The sequence below is a fragment of the Eschrichtius robustus genome, chromosome X, assembly GCF_028021215.1.
Source record: "Eschrichtius robustus isolate mEscRob2 chromosome X, mEscRob2.pri, whole genome shotgun sequence".
NCBI classification, from domain to species: Eukaryota; Metazoa; Chordata; class Mammalia; order Artiodactyla; family Eschrichtiidae; genus Eschrichtius; species Eschrichtius robustus.
Window position 1 is genome coordinate 13084717 of NC_090845.1, and position 25597 is coordinate 13110313.

Genomic DNA, 25597 nt, shown 5'->3' on the forward strand with positions numbered 1-25597 from the left:
TATAATTTAATCTGAGGGAAGACATCACTAAAAAGTGTTTTGAGGTGTTTGGTTTTGGAGGGGATACACACTTGAGTTCTAGGGTCAGGAGGCAGAGGAGAAAGGGTCGGGGGTCACGAGAGAAGGGGAAAGGAAAGGCCTACCTCCTTGTGCCACGGGTGTGCGACTCCTCAGAATATAAGTTTCTTAATTCAGAAGATGCGTCTTTTGTGAGTGACAAACGTGTCCTACAGTTTACACAGTTTGGAATAATAATAGTGTTCAAAATACAAGTTTTGCTCCTTTTGATATTACTCAAATCAAATGATGACTTTCATTTATAAGTCAGACAGTAGGATAAAAGGACACTTGCATTTGGTCTGAAATGAAAAATGATTCAACTGCTGGGTACTGAGTTGTTTGGGAGTTGGGCTTTCCATTTCAGAAAGCTGAAGGTTGGAAGTAAGCCAGAAACAGAAAAACAAATATCGTATAATATTGCTTATATGTGGAATCTAGAAAAATGATAGATGAACTTATTTGCAAAGCAGAAATAGAGACACAGACGTAGAGAACAAACGTATGGATACCAAGGGGGAAAGGGGGGTGGGATGAATTGGGAGATTGGGATTGACATATATACACTACTATGTATAAAATTGATAAATAAGAACCTACTGTATAGCACAGGGAACTCTACTCAGTGCTCTGTAGTAACCTAAATGGGAAAAGAATTTAAAAAAGAGTTGGATATAACTATATGTATAACTGATTCACTTTGCTGTACACCTGAAACTAACTCCACATTGTAAAGCAACTATACTCCAATAAAAATTAAAAAAAAAAAAAAGAAAGAAAGAAAGCTGAAGGCTGGTCCTGGTCCAAGCTTCTTTGAATGATTTTTTTTACAAAATTAACCTCTGCCTGGCCCCTTCTCCTCTAACCTAAGCCAGATGTTTTGGGTCTTCTTCTTTTTTCTTAAGTGCATCCTTTTTCCTCCCTTAACTAGCCTTCTTCGGTGAAAGCTGATCATCTTTCTGGATATTCAGTAGAGTGCTTTTGTGGCTCCAAGTCCCGAATGTTGCTATCTTGAAAAGTCCTCCTCTATGGCGACCTTGGGTACAGTGTCAAATGATGAAAATCAGGCCAAAGCAAAGAGAAAGAAAGACTTGTTTAAGATCATAAGTCCCTGTGTGGATCTAAGTCAGTGCCCTGTTAGGTTCTGATGAAGAGACCCTCACACAAAGGCAACAGAAGTTCACTTACTGCTTCATGGACAGTTGCCCCAACTGAAACTCACGATCTTTTGGGGCCCAGACCATCCATGTCTTTCACTTTGGCACACATTCTCAGAGTTCCTAGTTTCGAGTCAGGCCCTTCTGGGTTTACGTAATAATTTACTTTTACAAATTGCTCTCTGTTATTCCATAAATACTGGCAAGACATGTCTTGAGTTCCACTGACACCAACAATAAATGATCGAAGTCCAGATGAAGGCGCTAGGATTTATTTAAGGTGTTGATAACTTCTACACTGTGAGTATGTACTCAGAGTTTGTTTGATTAATCAGAAATACAAAGCTTGAGATGGCAGTGGGACTCCGAGAAGGAAACCAAGGGCATGCTTTTGCATCAGGAACATTTATTATGATGAAATATTACCTGAAAACATTATCAGAAAGAAACTGAGCTTTAACAGGACTTAACTGCATGTAATTGTTCTTACTAGACTTCACTGTTTATACTTCTTAGGCCAATTGAAAGAGAAAACAGTGAACTGTCACCAGTTTTTGAAGATTAATGGTTTATTTTATTATGAATTGTTACACATCAGCAAAAAGTTGTCTCTAGCTTTAAAAGGGTGTTTTAGTTGTCTTTCGATCTTTATTTTAATGAAATATTAATCTGTATTAGTTTAATGAATTCCCCATGAATGGTGCCAGTTAAAGAGTATCCTTATTCTCAAGCATGGTTTTGATGGCAGTCAATGAGGAACTGATTGTCTAACCTTGACAAACTGCAAGTAAGTTTGCTAATCCACGAGGCTTAAGACTTTCTCAATAGGACACTAGTATAAACATGAGTTTTAAGCTGAGATCAAGTCTCCACATCAAATCCCTGTGCTCCTGATCATGGAGCCATCTTGGCAACCAGGGTACCAACTGTGGGCCAAAGCAGCACAGGGAGCTTTAACGCTTGAGACAGAGGTTGTTCCAGGGTGACCATTACAGTCCAGGCTTAAATGTCCAGAGGAGCCCAGCGTTGATCCCCATCTCTAAGAACAATGAAAAAGTTAAGGCCATTCTGAAGGCACTGCTGGGGTTTAGGCTTCCTCTAAGAAGTCAGAGAGTCTGGCTTAAAGACTCTTCAATCCAGCATAAACCAAGCCCCCTGCAGTTGCTACCCACCATGGAAGACTTCAGAATACAGTCACAAAAGACAATCCACACTCTGAGTGAAAAAGGTAGGGGTCCCTGCAGCCTAAAATGTGCTGGTCTAAGATGAGTCAAATGCTAAAATGGAGCAGGGAAACCTGGGGAGAGAAAAGATATGATCTATCGATACATCAACTCTTCCCTGCCCTCCTCGCCTGCCCTGGAGGACTGGCCATTCTAGAGGAAACTGCCCAGGCTCCTGAGCCACCAGGAAGACAGGCATGATGGTGAAGACACAGAGTAAGAAGCAGAGAAAGGGCAGGGAGAGCAGTGCCAGAGGGAAGCTGGGGACTATATATCAACTCCTCATTCCTGCCCACAACTCCATGCACATGGGAATAAGGGAGAACTGGGAAGGCACAGCTTCCTTCTTTAATCCTCAGGGTAAGTCTAGTTCCAAGTGAAGATACCCCTGGCCTGGAGTCCGAGTGAATTAGGGTCCTTTAGGACCTTTGTACAAACTCATGTAACCTAAACCTTGGGGCCTAAGGTATAAATCCTCATTAGGTAACATGTACGTGGCATGACTACCTGTCACATCAGGTGTTTAGATCAGTGACCTTTCCAGCTACCATCACTGGGCACCCACTATGTACCACACCAGGGATTAGCAAACTTGTCCTTGTAAAGAGCCAGGGAATAAAGATTTTAGGCTTTGTGGGCCATCCAGTCTCTGTTGCAACCACGTAGCTCTACACTGTGGTGTGAAAGCATCCACAGACAAACGGAAATGAATGGGTGTAGCCGGGGTTCAATAACCCTTTAGAAAAAGTTTAAATCTAGGCTGTTGGGCATAAAGTACTGACCGCCGTGCTAGATGTGGCCTAGACCGTTGACCTACGTCATCTCACACAGTCCATCTGACAGCCCCACGCAGTTAGCACCGTTATTTCAACTCTGCAGAAAAAGAAACTCTCAGAAACTCTCAGGGGGGTTCAGAACTGTGTCCAAAGTCACGTGGCTAGTGAGTGGTTCACACCGTCACGGGCTCCTCCTGTTGTATCTAAGGGGACTTTCTACTCTTCACGGAGGTACGTGATACGTGCCCATTTAAAGGTTAGTTTTTTGGAATAAATTTTTTCACAGAACTCTTTCTAACGTCTTGATGGCTCAGGCTACACTTATACACAGTCAAAATCACAGAAGGGCACACAACAGAACCATGCCCCTGGGGCCAAGGAACTGATGGTTTCAGTCAACTCTTTTCCATCCTGCTGCCTCTCTCTTTCTGGACCCCCTCACCACTTCTTGCTGGTGCTCTGCTTCAGCTTCCAAATCCTTATCACCTGCAGTGTGCCCTCTGCTATAGTATAGGAAGGACTGAGATTGTCAAGTTAAACCAGATCATGTCACAGACTAATCTGCTGTCAGTAGGGTCTGGCCTACATATGGCTTCCATGCCTCTTTCATGCACTGGGTGAAAACAGACGAAATCGCCATTTTTGTAGGTGGTCAGAAGTGGCAGTTCCATACAGTTCGACCTAATTATAGTGAGCACAGACCCTGAGATACGCATTTCCTCTGGAGCTCATGGGGTTTTGCTTCGCCTTACTTCACTGCTCCTGGAGGTGTTGCAGAGGATTAAAGCGGCAGTAGGGGAGCTGTCAGCAAAGTGGGTTAAGATATAATCATCCCTGGGCTTCCCTGGTGGCGCAGTGGTTGAGAATCTGCCTGCTAATGCAGGGAACACGGGTTCGAGCCCTGGTCTGGGAAGATCCCACATGCCGCGGAGCAACTAGACCTGTGAGCCACAACTACTGAGCCTGCGCGTCTGGAGCCTGTGCTCCGCAACAAGAGAGGCCGCGATAGTGAGAGGCCCGCGCACCGCGATGAAGAGTGGCCCCCGCTTGCCGCAACTAGAGAAAGCCCTCGCACAGAAACGAAGACCCAACACAACCACAAATAAATAAATAAAAATAAATTAAAAAAAAAACAACAACGCAGTTCAAGTACTTTCTTAAAAAAAAAAAAAAAGATATAATCATCCCTCACATCCACTGCATTCTACCACACCAGGGCCGGAGGGCTGGCAGTCAGGCAGATGGCCTCTCTGCGAGCCACCTGCATGCCAACTTAGTTTTCATCCCTACTTTTCAAAATTCATCTTTGCAGGAGCTTCTGCACAACTATCTCTTCAATTCTCCTTATGAGAATGTCACAAAGTGGCCAGATGGGTTTAATAGGCTCACAAGACGGTGAGCGAATAGTCCAAGGGAATAAAGGAAGGAACACAAGGAAGAAACCTGGCAACCTGGATTAAAAAAAGCTCCTCGGACTCCTAAAATATCAGAAACTTTACTTAAAAAGCAAGGACTCAACACAAAAGGACTACGAAATGGATCATATGTTCCTCTCAGTTCAACATGGGGCTGACTTTCAGAGGGCTCCATGGGAATATGTGTGTAGATCTATATATATACCCCTAAAGGGCTGATCCATTTTCACTTATGCTAACGATAAAATCAATCAATTGTATAAAGAAAGAAAAAGTGAGAGACAAGGAAGAGCTGCCTTCAGATTCAAATTTCTAGGGGTAAACAATACGGACTTTCAATGATTCCTAAAGATGAGGAATCAGTGTAGATAAAACCTTAAAATAAACCAGTAGAAATAACAGAAGTTAATGAAAGGGGTTGATAAACTTGTGGCATAGTTTCTTTCCCGGAGGAAGAGAAAAAATTTTCCACGTACACAGGAGATTTTGGCGTTTTCCTGGAAACTAGTAGAAAGTACAAGTTAAGAAAATTAAAGCAACCTAAGCGTCCATCAACAGATGAATGAATTAAGAAGATGCAGTACATATATACAATGGAATATTACTCAGCCATAAAGAAGAACGAAAGAAGTTTGCTATTTGCAGCAACATGGATGGACTTGGAGGGCATTATGCTAAGTGAAGTAAGTCAGAGAAAGACAAATACTGTATGATATCACTTATATGTGGAATCTGAAATATACAACAAACTGGTGACAAAAAAGAAGCAGACTCACAGATACAGAGAACAACTAGTGGTTACCAGTGCTGGGGGAGGGGCAATATAGGGGTGAGGGATCAGGAGGTACAAACCACTGGGTGTGAGGTAGGCTCAAAGGTGTATTATACAACACAGGAAATATAGCCAATATTTTGTAATAACTGTTACTGGAAAGTAACCTTTAAAAATTACATTAAAATTTTTAAATGCAAAAAAAATTTTGGAAAAAAGAGAATTAAAGATTTTTAATACTTAACCTTGTTCTCCACCTGGACACTGTCACCTTCCCCCAGCACGGCTGTGTGATGAGGTTCTATTTTTTGTTGTGTGTCATCAGGTCCTACAAAAAAGATGACCCACTTAATTTAGTCCTCATGGTAGTACATTTCTCATACAATTACAAACTTGGTTAACTGCACGGCACCATAATATGAATTTCAAGTTCAGAAACAACCAACTTAAGAATCTCCTGAAATCTCTTGTTGATGGTATTTGCAATTATTAAAGTCCGAAACTGGCTGCTTTCCAATGTAGAAAAGGACAAGGAAGTGAATCCTGTATTATGTTTCCACTTACACTTTCAATGCCATGCCTAATAGGTTAATTAATAAGCAAAGTCCTTGGCATTACATGCTAATAAGAGTGTTTCCTTGGGTCAATTATAAACCTCAAAAGATTTAAGCATGCTTAGGAAAATTAGTAAATTCCATCATTAATTCCTTTCAACAAGTATTTATTGAATACCTACAACTAACCGCCCAGCACTGTGAGAAAATGCAAAGACGTGCAAAGCCGATTCCTCACATACAAATAACTCAAAATCTCACTGAGAGAAACTAAACATACATTCATAAAACAGAGACTAGTTCAACCGGAAAATAGGTAAGTTTGGAGAGCTAGTGAACAACAGCTATGGAACTATGTACAAGGCCCTCTGCTAAATGCTGCGGGAGTGGGGAGGTTTCAGGATGGATATATTTCCATCCCTTCCATATTAAGGTTCATATTAAGGTGAAACAGAAAAAATAATACAAATGAAATTGTGTGTTAAAGGCAACAAGAAAGGAATAAACAAAGTTCAAAGAGAGAACAGGGCCTGCAGAGCTCTGCAGGATCAGATAGACCGATAAAAGGCAAAGCTAGGATGAAGGGTGCTCTAGACAAGAGGACAGACTGTGCAAAGGTGAGGGGCTGGCAATGTGCAGGGCATGCCCGGGTGAACCTTCTATCATCGCTGGAACATTCTTCTGGGAGGAATGACGGCAATGCACACTTGCTTCAGGTCAAGGGAAGACACGAAGGTCATGCTTATCCATATAAAATGGAGGACCTCTGAGGAAAGGGTGTGTGTGGGAAATGGTTAGATCTGTGTCTTGGAGAAATAACTGAAAGCAGAGCACAGAATAAACTGGAGAGGGCAAGACTGAAGTTAGGATGACCTGTTAGGAGTTTATTCTAACAGTCTCAGTGGAAATGAATTCCAGTCTGAACTGCAAGAGTGGACACAGAAAGATAGGGATGGGTTTGAGAGGTGGAGTTGAGAAAGAAAGATTGGGCAACCATGGGAGAGAGAAGAGCCGAAGAACACGATTCTCCCTAGGAGCAGCATAATGCAGCGGCCCGAACGGCCACAGGAGGTGGCAGGTGGGACGCGGCTGGGCCTTTCAGCTGACTGAAAACCAGACACGTGCACAGACAACAGAGAGAAGACTGCAGGCAGGCTGAGAAGCCCGTAACGATGTCTGCATGACATTCTGGACTATAAAAAAAAAAAGGGCGTTCACCTGACATGATACAGCTAAAGCTGAATAATCAACATGGAAGCACTTATTTAAGCGAAAACAGTAGCTTGAGGAATTACCATATAAACATAATTTGTGAATTTTGTGAATACTGACTGGAGTTCAAACAGTCATATTTTCTAGAGAAGGCCTCCCTTTCACCTCCACTTTGGAGATAACCTACATGAAGCAGCAGGGTTCATTCTGATGCTTGCAAACGTGAAACAGGATTCTAACAGAGGACTTCTTAACCTGGAGCCAATGTGTTCCCAAGGGGTCCATGGATAGAATTCAGAGCAATCATGGACTTGCAAGGGAGACAAATGACATCTTTATTTTCACGAACACCTAACTGAAATGTGGCCTTTCTTTCAGTCATGACTGCAGCCAGAAAACCACAGCAGTATTAGCTAGACCAATGATTTTGTTTCCAGTAGAAATCACGGATATTTTCATATCACATTAGCATTGTAAAGATCTCAAGATAAGTTTATCACTACTTAACAATTTAAAGTAAACCTGCTTCTGGATCATGTTATTTCAAATGTCATCAGAGAAGCACAATGGAACCGTATCACAGACTTGTTCTTTTAACCTTTTAATGACACCATTGAATTAAAAAAAAAACAACAAAAGACATTGTTCAGAGGTGGGGCCTTGGCAAATGTCATATGCCTCTGAGACAGAAGTTCCTAAACTTTTTGTGCCATGAACCCTTTTGACATTTGCCATGACCCATGTGGTCTACCCCTGACCCCTAATTTTATCATGTAGGATGTTTTATGATACAGAGACCAAAATGGTTTATAAAGCCCCTTCACTATGTTTTAATGGAGTGAGCTGGCAAGAGACAGCTCTCAAAAATAATGCTGAACTGGGATTTCTCTGCACCTCCTATCAGGGTAGCTTGCTCGACCGCCGTTCATTGGTCTATGAGAAAATCTTAATTTAGAAACAGAGTTCATGTTTCCCTAAGAGCTCTCTTTCTAATTTTATACGGAATGCAATTTCCGCTCATTCTACTTGCTGATCTAGGAGAGGAATCACAGTATTGATTCTGAAGAGGCCATTTGAAATGCTCCACCATAAGGCAAACCCTTTTTATAGACACTGGAAAGTCAGGTTTTTAAGATTAATCATTCTAAGTGTACCTTTAGCTTCTGTATTATTTTATAAAATGTTTAAAGCAGGATCACAGAAAGCAAAGATTGATTCCATCTTCATGTCATTTCTATGCTGTTTCACCCATCTGGTTATCTCCTGAACCTAAAATAAGTCTCAAAGAAAACATATTTTATTAGTTCTGACTACTTTCAATTATAAATCGAGCCAAATCAGATAATAAATAGTTTCCATTGGGAAGCTCTGCCAAGAATGTTAAATCTAATAGTGCAGTTAAAGAAAATTTAACTGAAAACAATTGAATTGCAAATATTTTTGTTTGCGTAAACAGTCATAAAAGGGCAAAATACTTTAAAACATTTTAAAGTTAGTGCTGCATCTTCAGTGTGTGGTTTATTGCTGCGAAACTTCTCCCCATACACAAGATTTCCTTTTTCTTCTTCTCTTTACAAGAACTACTGTCCCATTTACCCTCTGTTCCGTACATTCTGGTACTTCTATCACAGATTTTGATATCATCAATTTTGTATGTACGGTTGAAGCCTTCTTATCTGATGCAATCCGGATCATTAATTGAAAAAGATTAAGCTGCCTCCAACATTTTACTTTAAATTGTAAATGTGCATCCATTTGCCAATTTTTAGAAATTGGACTGAAGCACTGCCTTTCTTTATAAAGCATACCATAGTGCACCACTGAAATCCTTCTAGATCATCACAGTTTCCCCTAATCTTTTACTGTCATCTCTACCATACTAATTCGAAGAGTTTTCTTTAGCAATGTAATTCTACAAAGCATTTGACTTTGGTTGCTCTAGAAATACAAACTCTCTTTTCAAGCTTATTTCGTTAATTTAAATATTATTTAATTAAATCGCATAATTGCAATCATTGGTGCAACTGGCATAAACAGATTAGAGAACAATCACACCTGCCTTTAAGTCCACTTCAACTTGCCAGGGGGAGTAGCAGGGGGCAGGTGGACCAGGGGAGCCGATCATCCTGGGGGTTCAGGCACCTCATTCAACGTATTCCGCATGAAATGAGGCGCACTGCTTAGTCCAGTTCATTTTGGGTAAGTGGAGGTCAACTCGGAGGGCCCCTAGTGTGTTTCCCCACCTTTATTGAGATCCAGGGGCTGTGTCAGACTTTTTAATACCCCCCAGAACCAGAAGCAAAGGGCAGAGCACAAGTGAGCATGAATAATTACTTATTCAAATAAGTTTGAAACATTTTACTACCCACATAAACCAGTTAGTTGTCATCTCAATAACCACAAATATTTTTAGATTTCTAAATATAATTTCTAAGCCCCAACAGTATATTTGATACTGGTTCTTCTAGGGGACTGGCATCCAAGCTGATAAACTGTCCCAAGCTTCAGGGACACAGGATATAAACTCCGGTAACCTGTTGATCTCTGTGTGGATGTGTAATGTCATTTTCATCTCAGCTGCAGGGAAGGGGTTTAGAGCTAATATCCTTGGGATCTACTGGTTTTCTGACCATGTTGTTTTCTTTTCTTTTTTTTTTTTTTTAAATCATATACTGCACAAGATTTCAGCTGGGGGCTGGTCAAAGGACTTGTTGACTCAGTAAAAGACTGCTGTCAAAGATCTCTCTCCTGCACAATTTTTAAAGCTACTACTCAACAGTCAGAAGGCTTGAAAAAAACCACAATGTATCAAAAATTAAGAAGATCCTGGAAAACCATAAAACATCTCTAAGTACTCTTAAATAAGGAAGTACCAATTCTATTTGTCTTATTTTAGTTCTGTTAATTCCTTCTCTTCTTCAGGGTGCCCTTAGTGGGCAATTACATGACTTCACTATACTGACCATGAACTTTAAAATATCTAACTTAGACAACTAGCTAATGTCCAGCATTTTCTAACGTTCAAAACTCCACCTGTCCTTACAAAAGTAAATCTACTGATGTCCATCTTTTAAGTACTTCCTGCATCAATTAATATTTTTTTAAATTTATTATTTATTTGGCTGCACCGGTCTTAGCTGTGGCACATGGGATCTTCATTGCCGCACGCGGGATCTTCACTGTGGCACGCGGGATCTTTTTTTTTTTAGTTGTGGCATGTGGGATCTAGTTCCCTGACCAGGAATCGAACCCAGGCCCCCTGCACTGGGAGCATGGAGTCTTAACCACTGGACCACCAGGGAAGCCCCAATTAATATTTTTAACAGTCATCCTAATCTCCACTTATGGAATCTCCCCAGACTACTTTCTCAAGCCAAACTGCAGTCTCTTTATTCCAGCCCCATACATTAAGTACATACTTATAACATCTATTTCAACAGAATGGAGGTACATGACATTTAAGACAACTACTTGCTTATCAGTTCCTGCCATCTGTGGTTGCCTGCTGCCATCCTGGTTTTATAAGCAAGATAAAATTGAGGCAATAAAGTCAGAGAGCATTTTTTGGATTCTCTCTATAGATTTATAGGTCAGTACACATTCAATAGCTATTTCTGCTTTGTTGTTTCTTTTTTTCTGGTGATTTGCTCTTGCCCTTTTGTTTTTCTCATTAATATCTCTGTTAGGGGGTGAAGAGGAGGAAGGGAAGGAGATGAAATTCAAATGAGGTCACCTGGCCAGCTATTCGTTGGCTGAAGCAGATTCCCAAGAGGGCAGTTTCGCGAGCTAGATTCTCTCCATGGTCCACTTTACCCTGGACAGATGCAAGTTTGCTCCAACACTACAGACCGTGACCCCATTTCCTGCCAGATGTTTTGCACTTGTGGCTCATGGTCATGAGAGGTGACCAGGCCAGTGAATAGAGATGACTCAGGAAAATCCTGCCTCACCTCGAGAAAAACAAGTGGATGTATAAGTCATTCTTACCCCTCGAACCACTGACCTTTTCACTTGTTAAATTCTTGGCCTAAAGGTCTGTCAGGAAACAAGGCTGTAACTACTGATTCAAACAGGGTTCGAAGATTATTTGTTAATCTTTCTCCCCTTCAACCTCTACAATGCCATTTAAACTGAAGGGGTTCAGAATGAGACTCCCCAAGATGTGCCGCTTTGGCACGCAGATTGTTTTGAGCTGAAGACAGTCAAGGCCCAAAAGACTCAAGAAGAGCTTCCAATCACTCTCTTAACTGCCTTAAAGAATTTAGATAAGGGGCCTGGTTCAAAGGGAGAGCTATTACCAGAGATAACTTTCTTCTGAATGACCTACCTGGCTGGCAGGGCAAACATCAAACATCTAATTACCAAACATCTGCTCTTCTTATCATCCTGTGAATTACTCTCCTCCCCTTTGAAGCCTCAGGTTCCTATCTCATTCTTTAGCTCAGGATGGCATCTGCCCAACTTGCCCTTGGGTCTCATATTTTATGGGACCCCTGTACCTATGTAATTAAGTTTGTTTTTCTCCTGTGAATCTGTCTTATGTCAATCTAACTCATGGCCCAGCCAAAAAGAACCTAGAACAGTAGAGGAAAAAATTTTCCTTGCCTATAAAACCAAAATCAAATGTGAGCTTTTGTAGAGCCCACAAGCTAAGAAAGGTTTTTATGTTTTCAAAAGGCTAAAAAAAATCCCAAGAGTAGTAGTTCATGACACGTGAAAAATATATGAAATTCACATTTCAGTGGCCATAAATCAAGTTTTATTGGAACAACCATCCCAATTATTTATGTATCACCTGTGACTGCTTTTGTGCTACAAAGGCAGGAAGGAGTCACTGCAACGGAAACTGTATGGCCCGCAATGATGAAGGTAGTTGCTACCTGGCCCTTTACAGAAAACTTGCTGACCCTGTCCTTTCTCATCCTACACATTTCTGGTATCCTCACCACCTCAGAATCCATGTGCTTTATTACTTTCCATTTGTGCAGATTATTTATTTCTCTTGAAATCCTAAGTCAGGGGTGCTACCTCCATAAAAATGGCTTTTACTCCATTTTAGAAAGTATTATGTGATAACCAAGATTTTCAAAAGATCATAAAAACAAATGACGCTTCATCCCTTCCAGATGGTTAATATAGTTTAATGTGTGTGCCCACGGACTTGTGATACCACTACTAAATTGTTTTCACACTTTCTCAAATGCTGAAATAAATGAATTCTGCTTCTGAATCATAATTGAAATGCTAATCAATGAAAGAGGAACTAAGCCCATTTCTATGGTATAAAATCAAAATACACGAGCTTGTGGTACCACTATTTTTCAGAAGATTAATTTCAGGCAATTGAACTGCCCTTCTGGAGAATATAAAGAATGGTTTAAATGGCTTCGGGTGTAGCCTGCAAGCCCTGAGCAGACAGTATCAGTGAGCCAGCTGTCTGGGGCTGGGAGCGTGGGGCAAGGACGTAGCCGTGCTAGGGCAGCAAGCTCATTGCTGAGGAGGCTCTGCTACAGGCTGGGGTAGAGAGCTCCAACCACAGAGGGCCTCAGGAATGGGATTCTTGGCCTGCACCTGGGAGCGGCCAGATGCTCGGCTCCATCCCCCTCACCCCATCCACAGCACCATCACTGTTCAAGAGGGGCAGGGAAGGGGAGAAGCGACGCTGGTTCTCCTACTGTAGGTTTTCCCAGAAGCACTGCCTGAGGTGCATATTTGAGTCCAAGGAGTTTACCTTGGAGGCAGTCCCAGGAAACACCAGTCCAGGAATTGGGAAAGTCAGACAGGAAAGGGAAGGCAGACAATGAAGGATGTGTTACCAAGGACGCTCACATGGGTAGCTTGAACATAACGCCTCCAGGAGACTCTAGGAAAAGGCCTCACACACAGGCCTCAGCGTTATCCCACCTGAGGGGCAAGGCAGCTTCCTTAGCACTTTCATCCTGCCCTGACTGGGGCAGAGTAGCCTTCCCAGGATTCAGAGAAAGCCTCAGGCCAAGAAACACAGGTACTACTGGCAGTTGGAAGTCGGTCAGTGGGCCCTGAGGAGCTAAGGCCCAGTGGGTGTGGGGAGGGCACCAATGGCATCTGCTACAGCAGTTTTCTGACAAACCTACAGCGACCTTTCCTGGCCTCCACGCTGCTTCTAGGAGGATGGGGAGAGTGGGAGTAGATACAGGCAGGAGCCAGCCTACTCTACAAGCTCCACTCTCCCACCACTCCTGGCTCTTGTACCGCTGGGTTGGCTAAAGGGTTTAGACTGGAAAAGACAAGTTAGATGGTGTGGTTCCTGTGTTGTCATTGTACAAAGGATATGGAGTGGAATTGACAAGCCCTTGGTTCTGGTCCCAGGTCTACCAATGCATAATTCTGGCAAGTTTAATAACTTTCTCTAGCCTTTACATACCTCATCTATAAAACGAGAGTTGACTGGGTCTCAAACATCCCTTCTAGACTAGACTCAACAAGTGACACATACACAACCCCTTAGAATAAAAGAAAACCGACTTCGAGATTTCTCAGAAGCACCTGGGACTGCAAATTCACCTCCTTCCACCTCCCAGGAGATAGACTCCTGCTCCCCTTGCAGCCCATTAAAGCTCCATCCCTTTATCAGTATGGGGCTTGCCAACATCCTAGCAAGCTGTCAACCCACATAATTGCGCCTGGACCTTACATTTGCACACAGGCCACAGTAAAATGGCTGCTATCATGTCTGGTGTTCCTATTCTCCTCCCTCACTGAATATACTGGAAGCTGAGAGGTGCCCTGCCCTGGGGGTACCAGGATGTACCAGGATGTACAGGGGGCTGGTGCCGAACAGGAGGAAACATAGTATTCAATTACACGAAAGGTTTCATCTTACCTTTCCTTCCTGGCAGTGGTTTAAATGATATTGCAATTGAGCCCAAAGCGACAGACTGATCACTTACCAATATACACACTTCCAGATATGGTATAAATGAAGCTTGTCCACCCTGAAAAGGGACCAGCGACATTAAAAGGTTAGTGTCCATAATGCCAAAAGGAACAAAGAGATAACAATATCAAATATTTAATACTCTACATATGACATACAAATATATAAACTTATATAAGTTACAGATACAAAAGGTTTGAAGATGAAATCTTTTAGATATATATACATTTTAAAACTTAAGTTCTGTAAACAGTTTTAAACACAGTCCCACATGCACGCGTTCACACACAAACACACACACACACCCCAAAACCTAAACGACTTGGCCTCAAGTATTCAAGAGCCACCCAAGTAGACAGTGTGCTATTCACTGGCTATATATCTATATGCCAACAGCTGTACTAACAAACAAGCTGTTCCTTCCAGGTCGAACATCATGTTAATAACTACAACACACCAGTCTGGCTTATCTTTAGTTCCTTGGGCCTCCAAACAGTTTTTGTGTTTGTTTTTGGCTGTGTTGCGTCTTCGCTGCGGTGCGTGGGCTGCTCATTGTGGTGGCTTCTCTTGTTGCGGAGCACGGGCTCTAGGCGCGCGGGCTTCAGTAGTTGTGGCTCGCAGGCCCTAGAGCACACAGGCTTCAGTAGTTGCAGCACGTGGGCTCAGTAGTTGTGGCTCGCGGGCACCAGAGCGCAGGCTCCTTAGATGTGGCGCACGGGCTTAGCTGCTCCGCGGCATGTGGGATCTTCCCGGACCAGGGCTTGAACCTGTGTCTCCTGCATTGGCAGGCGGATTCTTAACCACTGCGCCACCAGGGAAGTCCCCTCCAAACAGTTTTAAGTGACAACCCGCTATCTGCCCTCTTGGAATGAGCACTGGATTTCCACGGATATTTATGTATTGTCCCTATGGCCCAGAGGAGATGCTGCAGTGCCACTGAGAGACATGAATGTAGGAGTAGCCAGCTCAAAACAGAATCAGAACATCACTCCGTGTGCCTTTGGGAGAAAACAAGATCTGCGAAGGGAATGCGGGGCCGAGTCCAAGGTACAAGGGCAGGACCCAGACTGGAGTCTGTGAGAGAGTCAACGTGGTGGCAGAGTAAACAAAACCACGGCAGGCATGGAAGAATCACAGAGGACAAAGTAGACTCTAGGGATGTGGCTGTGCTGGCAGGTGGGTTGAAAAGTGCAAGAGAGGCCCACGTGATAAGGCATGACTGATCAAACTTAACATAAACTGAGTCTGCTTTGGAAAGCCTGAAGGATGGCAAAACAAAGACAAGACACTCGGGTGGACGCCAGACGATATTTTTTTCATCCTCCTACTTCACACTTTTTCCTCCCCGAGATTTTACGAGAATGAGTGTAAGGGCTCTGGAATTAAGTCTATCTGCTCAGAGCACACTCGCTCTTTTGCTCCCTTACTGACCCACTGGCTCAGTCTTCTGAGCTCGGCCTCCCATCATCCAGTGACCAGCTACCACTCAGGTGTACTTGTTGTGGGTGGAGACAGAAGGACGAAGGCACAGCCAGGGGTCTTCACATTGTCCAATTTGGGGGGAGGGAGGTTCGTGCTAGATGCTGAAAACACATGCTAACTGTTCCCAGCCCATAAATATCATTAGCAATTCGGTATTTGTGTTTTCAGTTTCTTTTCTCTTTTATGTACTATATATTATTTGCTTAAAAACTAGAACTCAGTGTTCTATTTTGGATACCTTTCCAAAACACAGAGAAATAACTCATCCTTGGGAAAGACTGCAAAGCATTCCATTGCAAGGACGTGTTGTGATTGACATAATCGATCCTCTCCTCATGGTTGAAAGGTATTAAAAAATTAATGGTTTCCAAGTCTGACAGAACCTCAAAGCTCTCAATTGTTCAAGTGGGTTTTTATTTGGAATCATTTTGATTGTTCTAATCTCATTTCTCCTCCACCCCCTTCGCTTCATTCCTACTCACCCTTCAAGCAGAAAACTAGTCTACACATAATTGCCACGGTCTGTTTTCTTTCTCTTTTTATCTTTTTAAATCTTTTATCCAGAAGGACCAAACATTTGCTTAAAGGAATGGCCAACTCAATGTATTATGTGCATTCACCTATTGTTACTCCTTGCAAAAGTCTTCCATTAGGATACAGGCTCCACCTTCACCATTAATAACACAATTCATGCTACTGGCTAGAAGGCACAGAGTGTTACAGGGAATAAAATAGGAAAAGAGGGCAATTTCCTTTTTTCCTTCTTTTTATCATGTTGTCTATCTGCACTTGCTTCTATTAAACCTAGTTTAATTCCCACTAAGCATTTTTTCTTAAAGCTATAGCAAAACAAGAGCCAAATCACGTGAATGCTTACTATATGTTTATGAACTACCACATTTTTTTGGAATTTCTTCTCTGCCAAGAGCAGGATTGTATCATCAAAGAGTTCTCTTGTGAGATTTTCAGGTCCTTCTCATCTTTCTTTGTTCCCCTATCTTTCCTCCCACTTTTCTGTCCTGCACCAGGAATGGATACCATCCTGGCGTATTTATTTCTGTCTGAGGTCACAGGCCCTGCAACTGTGGTCTCCAAGCTACTGGCTCTTCACAGCTGGGAAGCTCTTTCCCCTCCCTCCCTCAGTCAATGACAACGAACAGGAGTTGGGTTGAAGGTCACATTTACCCCTGGTCCTGTAGCTTGGTTTAATCGGCAACACATTCATGTCAGCCCTCCTTCAGTCCAACAGAAGACGTGGAAAACTTTTCTTTTAAACACGTAAATCATTTTCTGTGGCATTTGCTCTCATTTCCAGGGAGGTTCCCAATTCTTGCAAACATCCCTAGTGAGAGCGTTTCTTGGCCTACATTCCTTGCCTTAACCCAGCTCATTTTCCTTCCCCCTCAGTCTTAAGTTCATTACTTCAAAGAACTTTCCAATGGCTGCTTATACATGTATGTGTAGAGAAAGTAGAAAAACATGACTTGGTGGCACGCCAAATCCATGACAAAGGTCAGCTCTGGGTTTGGAAGGGGAGAGGGGAACAGGGCTAAGGAGAGAAGAAACCTCTACCCAAACTCTGGGTCACACCAGATGCCACACCTCAAAGCAGTGCTGGTTCCTTAGAGCCTCCCCCCAGATAGCTCTGCATTCAGCTTGGGTAGGCAGCTCACTCACCACGGACCTCATGCCTGGCCTCCTGGACAGGAGGCAGACCCACCGGGTCTTCCCTTCCCCCTCCTCATTCCACCAAATTATTTGTTAATTTTTCCTTTGAAATAATTTCAGACATACAGAAAAGTTACAAAAATAGTATAATTACCGTACACCACTCACCCAGATTCTCCAAAAGCTAACCTGTTATCACATATGCTTTAACATTCTCTCTAGAAATATACATCATTCTTTTTTTTCTGAAATATTTGCGAGTAATCTTGGAGACATGATACCCCTTTACCTTGAAATAATTTCCTAAAAACAAGGATATTTTCCAACGTAACCCTAGTGCACTCATAAAAATTATGAAATTAATACAATATCAGTTAAAAAATTATGACCATTAATACAATACTATTAGCTATGTACAGATATTCAAATTGAGCTAGTTGTCTCAGTAATGCTTTTTAGGGCAAAAAGAAAAAAAACATGTCTAGGCCAGGATGGAATCCAGGTTCACATGCGGCATTTAGTTGTCATGCCTAATCTCCTTTCAGCTGAAATAGTTCCTCAGTCATTTTCTTCATTAAAAGTACAGACCCATTATTTTGTAGAATGTCCCTCAGTTTGGGTTTGTCTGATGTGTCCTCATCATTAGACCACATGGTTTGTTAATCCCTTTCCCTCTCAACTTTAGAGACTGGTTTTTGTTTATTTTCAATACTTTAGTATTTTAGTTCAGAAGAGCACAAAGGATGAAACAACGAACATAGACATTGGCATATTTATTTCATATCTTTCTTCTCTTTTACAGATAAAATCATATAGGTGAGAGAAACAGCCCCTAACTGGTTGCCTCCAATCAGTTTTCTACAGCCAGAGAATGTGACTTCGTTGCAGGAGAAGGGGGCACGAGAGAATGGTCACGCCCCAGGTCTCATCCGAGTCCCTGGGACGGGCTGCCAAGTGAGGGTCCTTGGCTTCACAAAGGAAAGAATTCAAGAGGGAGCTGAAGTAGAGTGAAAGCAGATTTATTCAGGGAGATGTGTGCTCCATAGACAGAGTGCGGTCCATCTCAGAAGGCAAGAGAGGCCTCTAGGGTATGGGGTGGTTAGATTTTATGGGCTGGGTAATATAGGCTAACGAGTGGGAGGAGTATTCCAGCTAATTTGGGGAAGGGGCGGGGATTTCCAGGAATTGGGCCACGGCCCATTTTTCTGGCCTTTTACGGTCCACCTCGGAATTGTCACGGCAACTGTGGGTGTGTCATTAACATGCTAACGTATTACAATGAGCGAATGATGAGGCTCAAGGTCTACAGGAAGTCAAACCTTCTGCCATCTTGGGCCTAGTAGATTCCAACCAGTTTTCGTTGTACATATCTGCTTCGATTGTCCCATCTCTCTCTCTCACTCTGACTCCCATCTCCCTCTTTCATTTATACAGATCCTTATGATTACATCAGCCCACTTGGATTACCCAGGCTAATCTCCCCATCTCAAGATCCTTAACTTAATCACACCTGCAGCATCCCCTGTACCACGTAAGGTAACACATTCAAAGGTTCCAGGATTAGGACGTGGGCATCTTCGTGGGGCCATTATTCTGCTTACCACAGAATAATGCGATAAGCTATATGTTCTCTAAAGAAATTTTGTTGACTGATGTACATATACTCTAAAGAAAAGTTAAAACTTGAGGGAAGCAAAATTAAGTTTTCCGATACCATAACAATCCTCCATTTTTTAACATTCCAGATCATGCTTTTAAATGCCAAGTAGCAGGGATACTGTGAAGGAAGATGGAGAAAACAAACAGAGTGCTTGTTGAGGGCCCAACTTTGATGCAGTCAGTCAGAAGACAAAGGGGACAGGAGGACCAGAAGGCACAAGTTTCTTGGCAAAGATTGATATTTTCCTAGAAATACAGATTTACTTCCTTCTCAATGAATGATAACACACAGTGTTATCTGTATATCAGTTTGCAGCAAGGGAAATCAGACTGCTTTGCAAGAGATGGTAGAAGTCACTGCAAAAAAACAAACAACAAACAACACAACTACTTATTCTTATTTTAGCCAAGAACCAACAGGAAAAATGTGAGAGGAATCTGGTACCGTCAGAGACTCAACAGATCGGATTCTTTGTAAGTGATGCACCATCTAGCTCAATTCCTGATATCAAGTGCCTTCCAAATCATCACTGCATGAAACGTCTGTTTTCTGCAAGATTAGCACAACCCTACAGAAACGTGCCTTGCCCGAAGAAAATAAAGAGGTGGTAAAAATCGATTCCAATATTATTTATGGGATGGAATTCAGATAAAACCTGTCTGGCTCATGAGAAATGTTTCCAGTCTCCCTTAACTGGATGTCCCTTGGGACATATGCTTTTTCCTGGTGTCAGAAATGGGATGGTAGCAGTGTATGCCTCTATTTCTATCCCTTTAGTTTGGTAATGATACAACAAAGTCAACATTAGTTACATTGCAAAGCTTATGCCAAAAGCCAAACATAGCCCAGACATCCACGTCAAATCCCTTTACCATGAGTAGCAAAACAATCAAAATATTATAAACAAAACATGATCAGGACCCAGCCAATGGGCTACACATTTCAAGGAATATTTGATGCAACAAAGCACTCAAATAAAATGAATTTAGACAGTCCTTGAACTTTATACGGGAATTTGACCTGGAAAGGCAGTTAAAAAAAAAAAAAAGACAAAAGGTGAGCTTGACTTGAATGGTTTGATAATAAAATTTGTACAGTATAATTTTACTAGCCAATATGCTGGGTTACAGGCAGCCAGTGCTATTGAGTCTGTAAATAATAAGTGCTTTATAATACCTGAATTAATTGTTTGTCTGGCACTGGACAGGGAAGCCTCAAACGTCAGACTTGTCACCTAACGCAATGAAGCCATGTATGACTGTATACGGGGGGTGAGGGCACGGGAGGGGGGAGAACACACGGTAACTGGAAGTGACATATTGGAAAAGAAAGGTTCTTCTGCATAACTGGGTTTATAACAGACTTGTTTAAAGTGGGTTTACAGCGACTCAGTGATATACACGCATTTCTAAGCTACTTGTTTTTGTATGCATTCCAAAACATTTTTGAAAACAAATCTCAGGTTTAAAATTCATAATGACAAAATAATCCAGAAGTACAGCTTTGTAAACTGACAGATACACATTCTCTTATGAGGCAATATATAGGGTGGCAGCGGAGTGCAGAGTCAAAATTAACATGAACCACACACGCAAGTGTTGGTGGGGTCATGGAGAAAGTGCAGACCAGTGTGCAGTAGCCAAGCGCAGGGAACAAAGGGAGCACCCGCTGACAGGGAAGAGCTAAATGCATCGTAGTCAACCCATGGCGTCGAACGTCGCCGTTCAACCAAGCCATACGAGCAGACTCGGAGGAATTTCCATGAGGTATTGTCTGGTCACAAAAGCAAGATGCAAAAAATATATTTCTGGTATGATTCCATTTTAGTAAAACAAGGACAAAATAACCCTGTATGTGTGTGTATTTACATGCACATATATGAAAGCGGAGAAGAGTAAGTGTTGAGAAAAACATTGTAAGATCTAATTCAAGGATATATCTGGCATCTACTCCAGATCTGGGATATACAGGGAGGATACTGCTATGGGTGGATGAGGGAGGGAAAGGGTTTAGAGGAAAACAAACTCGAAAGTAAAAGAAAAACCCACAGCACTAAATCTTCAAGCACACGTGCTATCACGTTTATTGTTATAAAAATTACGCATGAAGGTAGGCATATGCATTCATGTAAAAAATCTTTCTGTACTTAAAAATAGCCAGAATGAAAAAATCCAAAGAAGAAAAGAATGGGTCCGAGGTTGATGCCTAATGACCTCAGGGGTGGCCATTTTTAAAAATAAAACTGGCCTTAAACACTTGGGAGTTTTCTAACTGTTCTTTGGATTTAAACGACGACTTAAAAGTAAATCCTCCATAACAAAAGCTGTACCTCAATCAAGAATGCACTTGTTCATAACTAACACAGATTGGATTGCCCTCCAGGAACTCTGTGAGTCGAAGGTGGCCCAGAAGTCAGGAGACCTGGGTAAATGTCCTGCCGTGTCCAGCGAGTCCTCATGTGGCCTTGAGCAAGTAGCGCATCTGTTGGGTCTCAGCGTTCACAATGATAAAATGAGGGGCGGCCCCAACGGTTCAGCCCTAACATTCTATGAATTCCTCCTGAGTTTCTTAACTTGAAAAGCTCAAGCAGTATTTGCTAATTTAAACGTAATTAAACGTAAACAAGGTTCATAGAACTTTGTGTTGAGGTTCAGAAACAAGTCCATTCCAGAGAAGGCAGCCCCTTGTGGTTTTTTTTTCCCCCTGAAATGATCACTAAACTGCAGAGCCCATCATACCTTTAGGAATAGGGTGGGAATGCTTTGCTCCTTGGCCCAATTTGAAGTCCAAATATAAAGTTGGTGTGTAAGTGTAAATCTTGGACTGAAAAGAAAAAGGAAATCATCAGCATCTTTCCAAGAATAAGGTTCATCTTTACTTCAGCTGGACCCTCTGTCATGGGCCTGGAGTCTGGATCCATTAACATATACAATTCCTCCTTGGGAGATGCCGTTAAAGCGGGGAGGATGGGCTGCCAATATAGCCCCCTTCTGAGGGTCTAGTCTAAAAGTTAGCCCTCCTAGCTTGACAAGCTAATTTCCAGATGACAGCTGTCTCCCTACAGCCCTTTCTCAAATATGATCCAATGTCAATAGTTTACTGCCTAATAGCTGCTCCAACTTTCTCACTTCTACCCTTCTACTGAATATGGTAGGTTAATGCACATCAAATGCATGTTTCTTCCCCAGGTCTCAATAAAGCCATGTCTATTTTGAAATTCAAAGAGAGCAGCCTGTAAATATTTTTATTTGTTCTAACTTGGCCCTCTTGCATAAACAGGTGGTCCAACGCTGCTGGCCTGAAAAAGCCACAGCTCAAAATGTAAGAAAGACCCACTTTTGCAGGATTTTCCATTGTAAACAGTGGCTTTGATTCGATCAACAGTTAAGCAGAGTTTGTAATTCAATATAATACCATTCTGAATCATTGGCACAGACCAAAATCTGAGGGATTATCACTGTTGCCATAAACTTTATGATGTTTCATTGTTTATCACAAAGTCCCCGTGGTTCTGTTCTACTTATTTTTTGTAACTTAAAAAACACACAGAGATGAAAAAGTACATAACGCCAGATTTGGCAAGGATGTGGAGTAACTGGAACCTTCATACGCTGCTGGTGGGACTGTCACTTGAGGTAAACACTTGAGAAAACTGTTTGGCAGTACGTAGTACAGATGAATATATGCATAATCTATGACCCAGCATTCCAACTCAATAGGCGTATCCCCAACAGACATGTCCACCTAAAGACATGTACTCAAATCTTGAGAGTGACACTGTCAGCAATAGCCCCAAGCTGGAAATATTCCCAATGTCTTTAATGACAGAATGGATAAATGAACTGTAATATATACAAGGGACTACAATACAGCAAGGAGAATGAACGAACCCAGCTATATGCAACAACTCAGATGAATCTCACAAGCACAATGTTGAACAAACGAAGGCAGACACAGATTGTATAACATATGATTCCATTTCTATAAAGTTCAAAACAAGGCAAAACTAATCTATCGTATCAGAAGTCAGAAAAGTGGTTACCTTGGGAAGGTTAGTAACTGAACGGGGTTTAAAAGGGGGCTTCTGGAGCCTGGCAATGTTGTTTCTTGATTTCACGGATGAGTTCACTTGGTGAAAATCCTCTGAGCTGTACACATGATTTGTGTACTTTTCTGTGTATATGTTATATTTTAACAAAAAGCTTACACTCATTAAAAACACGCATGTGTAAATAGACCACAAAAGAAAATCCAGAGCCCAGAATTATTTACTATCCTTGATAAAGGCATCATTTTGCAGCGAATAACTATGTAAACTCCCTGAGGACATGGACATATCTGCCCTTTTCACCCGGGGCCAATGCACAGGGCTTGTCACATAGTAGGTGTTGAATAAATATTTACCGAATGATGTTTCATAATGGAAAATCTCATGTATAATAACAAATTTATTTACAGTATACATAGCATACTCATCAGTTGCTTTACCAACACGTAGCAAAATGCCTCTCTTCAGGACAAGTGATTAGGTATGGCCCAAGCGTATGTCTGTACTTTAAGTTTTAGAATAGAGAATTGTAAATAATGCTATCAGAAGATTGTTCCCTTTCCTGTAAAAGTCTCATGTATTGAAGCTTTGGTCTTTAAGTGGTCTGGTACGTGGTTTTATGTGGCTTAGGAGGACAAGCTGCATCTACACAGCTCCAAAAGCTGGAAAGGCAAATTCCCCTGCGCATACATAAATGAAAGCAGAAAGACCTGTGACACCAAGGGCAAGCTGAGGCCAAAGATTCCCAATCAATCTGAAGAGCTTGGAACACACATGAAACAAGGGCAGCACCCGCGGGATGCAGGGTCTGATCCTCTAGCATCATGAGGTGCGTAAGGCACCATCTGGAAAGGATCTGGTTTTGCCTGATGAAGACTTCTAAAATTACTTCTTAAAAGATCAAGGGGAAACTTCACTTAGTATCGGATGACTCCTCTTCCTGGGCAATATTTTGCTCTCTTCCAGAAAAAGAAGGTTCAAGCATCTTTCCCCACCTCTGCCTCCGGGGCTGCTGCAGTATCCCTGCCTACAGCGAGGACATGAATCAAAAAGAGGCTCTTGGTTTAACTTTTATTAGAATTCTCCCAGAATGTAGTCATAAAAATCATTCCAACCTGGAAACCGGAGCCTCTGATGCTGGTATTGCTTTTCCTGCTGACTAGCAAAGCCTTTATCTTCTTCGGGGCTTAGTTCACTCAATCTGAAAATCTGGTGTTGGGACTTCACTGATGCTGAAGTGTATTTCTGGTTCTGAAATCTGGAGTCAGAAAATTTTAATGTCTTCCTCCACTTTTTAATATTTTAAATTCCCTTCTGATTTCTCAGACTAGAGCTGTAGAGAAGTGAGAACGTGGCTGGGGCGAGGGAGGGCCACGAGGGCTGTGGGGAGTGAGTAGGGGGCTGCTGGCTAACCGCACTACTCTTGCCCTCAACCTCGGCCATCAGCTTTGCCCTCCTGGTGAGCTCTTCTTTTCTTCCCGCCTCTAGCTTCTCAACCTAATCCATATTGTCCCCAAAACAGTAACCTCTCTCTCTAATGCTGCGAGGACACAGCTATGTGTATGCACACAGACACAGAATTCTGTACTTACGTATTCGTTTACAAAACTGTAAACAAACCAATGAGAGACATTATAAAGTCACAAATATATCCTACTGCCTTACAGTGTGAAAAGGGCTACAGGGAAATTTGAAATTCATTTTGAAGGTGTTTTTCACAACATCTATAGCCAAAAACAGAATTCTGATTCTACTCTCCTTTTTGTACTGAAAATCAGATCATTGACGGTTTCAATATAACACGTCTTGAATAATCAACTACCCAAAACCTATATGTACATTATTCTATTTCAGTTAATCCATCCTGAGATAAAATTCAATTTGAAAGCTGTTCCCATGAGTGTGTGTATACATACATGTATGGATATATATACACACACACAGTTTTTGAGGAGCAGATAGGTATTGCTTTTTTAAATTTTGATCTTCCTTGGTACTGCTGGAATAGCAAATGTAAATTCTGTTCATTTAACTCAAAGATGATAACGCCAGTCTCAAATGCACTTTGAGCAAACCTGGACTTAATTTTTCCATCACACACACTGCTGCTTTGCAACTATAAAGAAATATCGCCATTAGGCACACTCTTTCCTGAGTTCTGTTTTGTTTCTTTTCACGTACAGTATTAAACTATTAATAGACCCTCAAAATAGAATGAAAATTTAATTAAGCAAATCATTCTTTTTTGCTCTCAATCTATCTATTTCCACAGGATTAAAATAAACTGGCCCAAGGCAACCTAGAATAAAACATTTCTCTATAAATCTGTTTCAGCATGTACCGAACTAATGCACCTGAATTCCATCAGTGAAATTACTTTCTTTTTCCTTTTTCTCCTTTTTGGTCCTGATTAATACTGCCTGCACAGGTACTAAAATCCCAAGCTATTCCTCTTTTGTCTTTCTTCTCATTTCTTAATTCTCTGTTCAAAGCATTTGGGAAACTTATCTTTAAAGGTTTTAGTCTGTATTTTAAAAGCCCAATGCCTTAAAATCTTACAGTTCAAATACCATGTAAGCAAGGCTTCTAGAAGTGAAGTAACAGAACTCTTTATGAGATGTGAAGGGTAAATTTTGGCTAACCTCTAACAACAGGGG

The 25597-nt window shown here is 41.8% G+C and overlaps 1 protein-coding gene across 4 annotated transcripts in view; it reads right to left on the reverse strand.

The window, feature by feature from the left end:
* The window catches only part of PIR (pirin), a 102747-nt gene that overhangs the window by 11499 nt on the left and 65651 nt on the right, over positions 1–25597 (reverse strand). For 3 of the 4 annotated variants that reach the window (XM_068533136.1, XM_068533137.1, XM_068533138.1), the window contains exons 6-8: positions 21631–21715; positions 14096–14140; positions 5646–5728 (exon numbers count right to left, since the gene is read on the reverse strand). In XM_068533136.1, the coding sequence (XP_068389237.1) occupies positions 5646–5728; positions 14096–14140; positions 21631–21715 (213 nt within the window). The remainder of the gene's footprint in view (positions 1–5645; positions 5729–14095; positions 14141–21630; positions 21716–25597) is intronic. The other variant, XM_068533139.1, reaches the window with a different exon arrangement.